We start from the raw sequence: 10,000 nt of genomic DNA, 5'->3' as shown, positions 1-10,000 counted from the left end.
GTGTGTGTGTGTGTGTGTGTGTGTGTGTGTGTGTGTGTGTGTGTGTGTGTGTGTATATTTAAGACAGTGGTTCAGATTTGTGTGGCTCCCAGTCTGTCTCCCTTCTTCTCTCACACTTTGTTCCTCCTCCCAAAAGGTTATTAAATACATTAGCCAAGTACTCATGCGTCCTTACCAAAGAAGAATCGGTTAGAACCCACAAAATATGAAGTCTCTAGTTTTCCCTCAAAAATTTTGACAGTATAGTATGCTTACAGCAATTCCACATGCATAATTCACTTTATTCATATAATATGATGCTTTATGGATTGATTGATTATTATTCTTTCTAATTATTTCACACAAACATACCAGAAAATATTATCTCTATCAAAATGTAACATCTTAATAACTTTATCTACTTCATTTTAATGTTTATCATCATTGCATCATAAACTATTCCTGTAACACACTCATATAATAGATTGCACTTGAAATATACTTTCCTTTAATCATATAATTGCAATTTTATTTATATTATGCAAGTTTCTTCCAAACATTACTGTCTAAGTCTCTTCAGCCAGTCCAACCATCCTACTTTTCCATGCCATTTGGATATGGGAAAGAATTAACCAAAACATGATTTGAAAAGTTGTGAAATTTGTGCCCCATGGTGATTACTGCAGTAAATTGTAACATGATTTAAAAAATATATACTTGTATAGGAGTCTGTTGTTATGTTGTTGTTTTTTTCAAATAATTTATTCATTTTACCTCCTAGGACCTTTCTCTTTATCCCATGTTGAGAAATACTGCACTAAGGTATGTAGAACATGTGAAAATGTATTTATCACTTACTAGATGGAAAAAGTTAATGATATTACAAAAGTCTTATAACCATACTTTCAAATTTAAGTTTCTCTTTGTTTCTTTAGAGATAATTAATTAGAATTGTCCCTAATCAGCACATGTTTAAATGTATACTACTCATGTGAAAATAAAACTGCACATTTATTGTCTTATTCTGGATTTTTGCTCTAGGAGTTAATGAATTTTCAAAGCATTACATAGACATTTCTCTTACTACATGTGATGAATCTCATGTCTTGTTTAGGTATAAGAAGAAAGTTTTCACAGAATTTCTTATTCCATTCACACATCACAGAGGGTAATATTGTTATAGATTAAGAGGTTACATTTTGATAAGTAACGAAAGAAAATCAACAAGTCTTATTTCCATGTTCAGTATTTTCTTTTCTTGTATTTCTTCTCATACTGAATCTTGTATGTTTACATCTAGCTTTCCAACACCAATGACAGCACTAAGAATACTCCAAAATTAGCAGCTCTTCATCATCACGTATCTTTTAGGAGCTCTTTAACTACTACTAGAATTAAAGTTAAGATATAAAATATGGGCTCAAATAGGTTAACAAAAGACACTGTTGTTTTGGAAGGCATTTTAAATCACGTATAATTTATCTGATTTACATACTAAAAATATATTTGAAAAGGTGCACTCTTGAACATCACCAGTAAAAGAAAAAATATATAGTAGCAAGTAAAGAAAATACTGCATAGGGATGCCATTCATACCTGTAAATAGTGTTTAAACAAAACATTGTATCTGATAAGACTGACAAAAGCAAGTAAATTATGATGTATATATGTATATATATATTTTTATTGAACTAATTTTAATAATGCTGGCACTCCCTCACACGCACACTCTTACCATATGCAAATAGAAAACCAAAACAAATCTTCCACAGATAGAAGTACAGAAGGTGAAACTTTGTATTTATCTAAACCAGACTATTGTGCAGTTCCGCTTCTTTATTATATGTAATTTTTGTGCCTGATTTTTATATTAGCCGAACAAAGTTTCCTATTATACAACCTGTGAAAAACAGCATATAACATAAAATATATACATGTAATGAAACCTACAGTCACAATCACACACACAAGGCAATAACGAATTTCTCTTTCATTACAGATTGGAATGACAGAACAAAGTAAACTAATTATGTGAAAAAGAGGCACTTCTTCAGATTACAACAGTTTACAGTAATAAATATAGATACCACCAGAACATACATATACATACATAGAGAGTTGTTCGTTCATTGTATATCATATAATCAAACCATTCCAAATTCTCAAATGTACTTTATTCACCTCTTTGTTACATGAATATTTTAATGGTGTATCATAACAATTTGTCAACATGGCTTGATGAGGAAAATCTCATTGAAAAATTGTAAAAATACTAAATACTTTACTTCTACCAATACTATTACAATCAGAGGAGTTAGATATAAATCATTTATACAAAAATTCCACACCAATAATGAGATTTGATAGGTTATGCCATTCTTCACTACACCGTACTACTTGGAGCATTGGTTGGGGGTGTGCGGGCAAACATGTTGGTTACCTGAAATACACAAAGTAGTGAGTGATACTTTTAGTTTCTTGCCATATGTCTTGGTGACACAGTTAGTATTATTTTTCCTCTTCTGTTTAAACTGCTATTGATGATTCTTCTGTTAATATTTGACTTTCTACTGAAATATATAACCCATGAGAGAGTAATTTCTCGGTGATACAGCAAAAATCTACATCTCTGTGTTCATAAAGTGATAATTCATGTATATTATGCAGTTTTAATTTTCTTAAAAATAATTTCTGTTAATACTTACACTGCCGAGCATCTGCTTTTGCACCAATCCAGTGGCCATACTTTTCATTGATTCTGTAAGACTATCGGACTTCCCAAGTTTACAGCGAATATATCCATACATGTTGCTTCCACTCAAAGTAAGGGCAATCAACACAATTACCTGAAAAAAAAAAAAAGGTTTTATAATATCTTCAGTGTTTTTTTTAACATAACATGGATGTATAAGTAAAATTCTTAGATAAATTGTGAATCCAAAGAATTTTAGTTCTTTACAACTGAACAAAAGTACAAGACTGCTCACTACTGCCTCAAACAAAGAGGTGTGCCAGTAGGATTATACATCATTAACCCAGTGCCTCCATGCTAAACCAACAAAGTGATATGATTTACTTTCATATCACATGTACCCAAAACATGATTTTAGATGTTTTTGCATATTCAGAGATGTATGATATTGATTTGAGCAGCTAGATCAAACCTGTAGCAACCTGCTTATGTGCATTTAAGTTCATTTCAAATTAGGTTGTTATACACTGTGTACAAAATTAAATGTGGGGTTTAATGACAGATAAAAAAAAAGGATTCTCTCATTTTTGTAAATCTACTTATGTACATTGTATGCAGTTAAATACAAGGCTACTATTCCCACTGCTTCACTACTTCTCTTTTCTGTGTCATACTCCAAGAATGGCAGAGCACGATATGACATACTATAAGACAGTCATACTGGTAGACTGCCATATGACATCCTGAGCAGATAACACAAGGAGACTGATCATGTAAACCAGAGCGAAGGTTACAGGTTCACAGCAACAGAGTGCAATGTTTCAGTGTGTGACATCTTCCAGTCATAGCAGGTGAATGATTTATATACTAAATATCACCTTTTATGCATAACAATAGCCAAACAGAACATTACACTTCCCATTTTCCTTCTAACAAGGCCCAGGGCATGAGGGTATCTTATAAGAAAAAGCATAAAATGTAATGCATGCATCAAAGTAGCATGATGTTAATGATCAATCACCTTGTGCCATGCCTAAATTGGCCATGACATGGACACCCCATCACCCAGAGCCACAACCAAGTCAGCCATGATGTGAACCTGATGTCTTATGGAGTCTAAAGGTTAATAACTTATTACAGTTGGGTGGCAATCTAGATTAGTATATGTAGTAGACTTTCCTTTACTGTTGTGGCCCTCATTAAAATAAGTCTGCTACAAATTATTTTCCCTAAAAAACTTCTGGAACATACACAGTAGTCTCCCTCTCTCTCCCTCCCTCCCTCTCTTTTTCTCTGTCTGTCCATCTGTCTGTCTGTTTCTTTCTGTATCCCTCTATTTATATATGAAATTCTATTATTATTTATTAATTTATTTATTTATTTTGTATCTAGAAATCTGCACTCTTAGACTACTTTGTAGTTAACTATATTTGGGAAATTTATAACTTCACTGTGATATGTCACATGCTGGGTGCCCCACACAGCCAGCAGGTTCAGGAATAAAATGAAGCACAGGAAATACACATTTGCCAGACTATTGAAACATTTGGCTCTAGCATACACAATTTTCAGCAAATGAGGCTGAAAAGTTATTTCATCCCTGCTTTTGAGGCACTGTAAATCTGTAATCACTGAGGGTTGTAACTCCTCCGTGACTTATTCAACTTAGAGCAGGCTTGACTGGACCTGGCATAGAGTTACATTCTACTTGGTAATGAGTTTAATCATGCTATGCACAGCATGGACATATATGTCCATCATCATTATGGGGTTATTCTGTAAACTCAAAAGAACCACAAATTGCAACTGCTCTGAAAGGTCACAAAAATTATCTGTGATGCCTCAAGCAATACTATTTAAAAAATGGTGGTATAAAAATTACGAAGTTCCATATCCCCAACCATACTTTCCTTATTTTTCAACAAGTGCTGCTCAAGTTGTCACTGGTAATTTTGGAGCCACCTTCCTAGCAGTTGCAGTAATTATACTTTCCAATATACAAATACATAGGTGGAGACAACAGAATATAAGTCGACTATCTGTGATAAGCACAAAACAAAACACAAAACATCATTTATACTTACAGCCCACTTGAACTTCAGTGAAAAGATTGCAATGAGAAAGAGGATGGACCAAAGAACCGGGAAGGCCACAAGTGTAGCCCAGAAGACCCGCACTTCAACTGGCGACACTCGACCCTGAAGACCACCCTAACATCAGGCAAACGCATGTTATGGACATATTTTTCACTAAATTTAATTAATAAAGCTAAAATCAATCTCATGGTTATAATTAATTTGTCTAAAAAAATCTAATGATTGAAGAAGAAAAAACAAAACAATACTTAATCAAACTGACCAAATATGATATCTATATATTTGTGCATCTATTCCTATGCACTAAAACTATTTAAAAAATTCAGACGAGTTGAGTTCTGATACTGAAATTTACCTTTCGAGCTTCAAATACCCAATGACTCTTGCCTTCATCGTCAATGTAGTTCCACCATCGAAGGCCAACCATGAGACGCCCTGTAAAAGAAATTACTTTTTATAAAAAAAGTAATCAAATATGCCTTCAATGTATGGCATAATCAACAGATGCCATGAAAAACACACATATACATGAAAACCTAACAAACAGTTTGTGGAAATCATAGCAGGAAAACAGGCACATTTGTGTATGTATGTATGTATGAGTGTGTATGCATGTTAGGGCCTGAGCATGTGTGTGCATGTCGTATATATGTGGGTGGGTCTGTCTGTCTGTCTGTCTGTCTGTCTGTCTCTTTCTCTCTCTCATACATAGAATCAGCTTAACTTTCTGACATCAATGGAAGTCAAACAAAATGAAGCTGAAAGCAAAAGAAATAAAAAAAACAATGCCAGACCCTATTAGACTTTGGAAGGTGTTCAATGAGAAGTATGAATCTAATATCATAATAAGGTTAAGAAAATACAGAGTACATACTGACCTGTAATATTTTTTACAGTCCAAAAGTCCATTGAAACAAGTAGGACGATGGTCACAAAAGCACCAATAAATCCACTGCCGTACCAACCGCAAAACAGATAAACCACCAGAGCTGACACCCGGAAAATCAGATGGAAAAGTGTGACGACTGGATGCCTGCAACAAAAAATCATTCATCAAGGCTTTCTCCTTGTCTTTTATTTTAATGTTTTTCAAAACATAACAGCTATAATATAAATCCCTTCCTAAACATTGTAGATGAATAATTAATAATAGATTTTAGATAGAAGACACAGAAAAATATGTAACAAAATGAATGAAAGACTGAAGTAATTGAAATGAAGAAATAAAAATCAAGTACTGACTTGAGCTTTCCTTTTGGTTCATCTTCTTCTCCAAAGCCAAGCGTGTCATCATTGTCTAGAAGAGGTACCTGAAAAAATTATAATAATTTCAATAAAGGCAAAAAAATACAATAGCATAAGCAGACTACAGTCATTCATATCTTTTACCTAAGAAAACAAAAAGGGTAAATAAAACATACACAATTTTTACAGATGTAAATGGAAAATCAAAAGACATTTGAATCGCTTTTCAAAGGGTCTTAAATATATCGCTGATGCTAAGGGAAGTACGTTCACTGATTATTCCCTAGAACTGGGATGCCTTGGACTGAAGTAAAACAAACAAGTGTACAAATACCAGTCATTAGTAGAAAACAAATTAACTAAATAACACAGCTATCAAGATCCAATGAATGACACAATATCAAGACAAGTTGAAAAGTCCTACAAATATTCAGAAAAACAATTACTTCATTTTTTCCATGTATTGCAAGAGAAGCATGTGAAAGCTGCAAAAAAAAAATAGAAGAAATTTTTTCTTATTTGTCTGAATGGACGAAAAAGGAAAGAAAGAAAAAAAAAAGGTATTTAAAAGTTCTGTAATAGGTTAAGTAAAATAAAATTATGTATGCCCAACAACTTTAAGTTACTTATATGATATGACTATATTTTAAGTCACAAAAAATATATATAAATCTTGAAATGTGATCAAAATCATCCATGATGATTCTTTATATCAAGGAAAATCACAAATGTGAATAATTTGCTACCTGAGTGTCCAATTTTTTTGTTGCGTGTTAGTTTGACTTGGATGTTTAGTGATTCTATGGCCAACACTTAAATATTAACTATGACTTGACTTGGTCTGAGCAGACTAACAGACAATATAATAATGAAGAATCTATTATTAGTAAATCAATCAGATAGCAGTCTATACCACAAAGACATTTGCTCCCATTTATCGATGATCATTTCACTGAGGTGTTGCCCTACAATAAGTTCATGATCCTGAGAATCTGAATCTTAACTAAGCACTTTACCCCAAATAAACCACATGCCACTATGACAGTGAACCACTTAGTTCTGCAGAAGCTACAGGTAACATAAAATACTTACTTAGTCGTCAGATCAGCAACTATATAAAACTATTAAGTATTGTTTATTGTACATCAAATATTTCAAAGACATCTTATTAAACCGTATAAGAAAAATGACAATAATCTGAAAAAAATAAGAAAATGAATAGCAGTAAAAAATTAAGAACAGTAAAAAAGCAATAATCACAACAACGATACCCAAAAAACAAATGCTAATTCATATGATGTACACATACCTAAAATTAGTATTGAAAACACAAGGAAGAAGCAACATTAAGCAGTAGTTTACAACATACAAAATATGGTCAGGCTGTACGAGGCATGGGAGTATTAGTAAGGAGTTAATAATCAGCCAAAAGCAAAAGATACCGAAGATTTTTAAGAATTACTGCACATGCAACTTTACTTAAGATAGATAAGATTAAATAAATTGATAATCATTAACAAAAAAGTGTATATATACATACATACATATACATATACATTATATATATATATATATATATATATATATATATATATATATATATATATATTTATATATACACTCAATTATATATGTCTACTTTTCTATAAAAAAAAAAAAGACTGGAAAATTTACATACCGTACCTTAGTAAAAAAAAAAAAAAAAAAAAAAAAAAGTTTTTCCTTTTATAAAAAATGCCCCTGTTAGGAATTCCTGAGGATATCAAATGCAAGGAATTAGTATTGGCAGTCTGTTCTCTCTTATTGTAATAAGGGTAAACAAAACTGTCAAGATCTAATTCTTGTAGAAGCTAAACTCATTTTCTTCATCTACTGTATATATAAATAACTGAGGCTGGAAGATGTTAGATGCAAAGCTCTTATGTTTTATGAAGCTTAGCTATTTTTTGGGGGGAGATAATCTTAATTCCTTGGAAATCAATAATCTGTATGTATGATATTTGTAGACTAAGAGAGGAAATTAAAAAAATGCAACTTTTCGTACTTTCAACGTGATAAGTGTTTTCATGACAACCTTAACTGAATGAGTGGGTCTGAGCTTCTCAAATTGAAATTCTTAAAAAATTAAAGTTTGTTCAAGTATAAGATTCCTCTTTGCATATTTTCAAATAGTTACTTTTTCTCTCCGTCTATTATGTACCTCTCCCTCTGTCAGAGCTTTTGTTTCAGTAATAAAATCATAAAATCAGGGTACTGATAATGATGAAGCAAAATATAAATAACAAGGGTAACTGCAGTAAATCAAAATAATTACATCTACCAAAAACATATGCGAATAATGTATTTTGGTTATCAATTTGGTCCTACTTCAGCAGCATTAAACATGATGCATGCAGACAGTAAAAAGCATCTAAATATACACAATACAATCATTTACCTGATCAAGATCTTCCCCATACATTATAGAACTCTAGTAATGAAAGGAAACAAAAAATATTAGTATGATCTTCTAATGTATAATGTTACTTAAATTATCCATTACATCTCCAACCATGTCACTCTTAATTCACAAACTCAACAGTGTATTTGCCTATCAAAGCAATGCCTCTCACTTGCATGTGTGGTGGCTCCACAATGCTTGCAAACTAAAGTGCCAATTGTAAGGCTTTCTTGACCACGGCCTCTTACTCATCCACTGAAAAGTTTTTTTCTTTTATCATTATTACTCTAGATAATATTATCATTATCGTAATAATAAAAATAACTTCAGTCCTGGATATTCCATAAATGGTGGTCAAGTAAGCCTAGTAATTCACCAGAATTAATGCCTCTTAGAATAATAGTATGTTGTGAAGATGTTTCCTTGAACATTGATGGTTACCTCCATGCTATCAGCACTCTGTGGTGACCCCTTTCTCTTGGTAACCTAAGCACTTGCTGATGTTGTTTTGTTGTTGGTTAATCATTCATGTTAGATTTCTTTTTGTTTATCTTTACTCGAAATCTCTTAGGGATTGCTAATTTTTTCATCACTTGGAATGCAGGACACGGTGGTAAGCCACATATTGCTGTGCCACATATACAGGGTTAGTAAGCTTTATACACATCCAACAAAAGTGCCAATATATATACATTTAATACAGAATAAAAGAATCAGTTAATAATATAAAAGACTAACAATAAAGTATGTATATACAATAAAAACATGATAATAAAATAATAATCATCAGCAAAGACAGACACAATACTAACTCCAATACTATTTTCACTTTTTTTTTTTTAAGTTTGTGATATAAAATCATTAAAGCCTACTTAAGAATGGAGTGAGGAAAGATGACACAAATATGAAGGACCAGCCAAGTAGTCATGGATACTTGTCTACCTTATCTAACACATGAACAATGGAGAATTTTTTTCCATATGTTCGCCCTGGATACGAGGCATCCAATCTAAGTTGAAACTGACTGACCCTAAATCAACCAGCCAATATTCCATATGTTTAAAAGATAGAACAGTGGCTTGTTTATTTGAATATATCACATTCATTGGAGACAGAATATGAATACTTCACAGGCCTGTTGTGACCTTTTATGAAGGATGAAGCTCTGTACTGATCATGAAAAAAGAAAAGTGATTACCAAAGCTGATGCCTAGTTTACAATATACAAACACTCCACACTAACTCAATGCTTTTGTGCCTCATGTAAGTACAGTTCAAGCTTCATTTTTTCAAAACCATGTCAAATTAACATTCTGCAAGTAAAAAATGTGGGTCTGAATGGGGATTATGACACATGACCTTGTTATAGCAGCATGCTAACCCTTGAATTACCTGCACATACTAGATTACTTTAAATGCTTATCAAGTATATAATAAGCTCAATATCATGAGCATAAACTGAAAAACGGACTTCTAGAAAAGGGAAGAAGAGTGCATACTGTATAACTATAAAAGCTTCAAGCTCATTAAAACAACTCCAAATGAAGT

The 10,000-nt window shown here is 32.4% G+C and overlaps 1 protein-coding gene across 4 annotated transcripts in view; it reads right to left on the bottom strand.

The window, feature by feature from the left end:
* Positions 1–1,424: 1,424 nt before the first annotated feature.
* LOC113822660 (uncharacterized Golgi apparatus membrane protein-like protein CG5021) overlaps positions 1,425–10,000 on the bottom strand; it is a 10,742-nt gene continuing 2,166 nt past the window's right edge. The window contains exons 2-8 of one of the 4 annotated variants that reach the window (XM_027375198.2): positions 8,450–8,482; positions 6,010–6,077; positions 5,646–5,800; positions 5,123–5,202; positions 4,756–4,869; positions 2,685–2,825; positions 1,425–2,419 (exon numbers count right to left, since the gene is read on the bottom strand). In XM_027375198.2, coding sequence (XP_027230999.1) covers positions 2,363–2,419; positions 2,685–2,825; positions 4,756–4,869; positions 5,123–5,202; positions 5,646–5,800; positions 6,010–6,077; positions 8,450–8,482 — 648 coding nt within the window. In that variant the 3' untranslated portion in view covers positions 1,425–2,362. Of the gene's footprint in view, positions 2,420–2,684; positions 2,826–4,755; positions 4,882–5,122; positions 5,203–5,645; positions 5,801–6,009; positions 6,078–8,449; positions 8,483–10,000 lie in introns of all 4 variants that reach the window. The other 3 variants (XM_027375197.2, XM_027375199.2, XM_027375200.2) reach the window with 3 other exon arrangements.

Source organism: Penaeus vannamei, chromosome 31 (assembly GCF_042767895.1).
Source record: "Penaeus vannamei isolate JL-2024 chromosome 31, ASM4276789v1, whole genome shotgun sequence".
Lineage (NCBI taxonomy): Eukaryota > Metazoa > Arthropoda > Malacostraca > Decapoda > Penaeidae > Penaeus > Penaeus vannamei.
The sequence above is the reverse complement of the archived record's forward strand: the minus strand, read 5'-3'. Positions and strand labels throughout refer to the sequence as shown.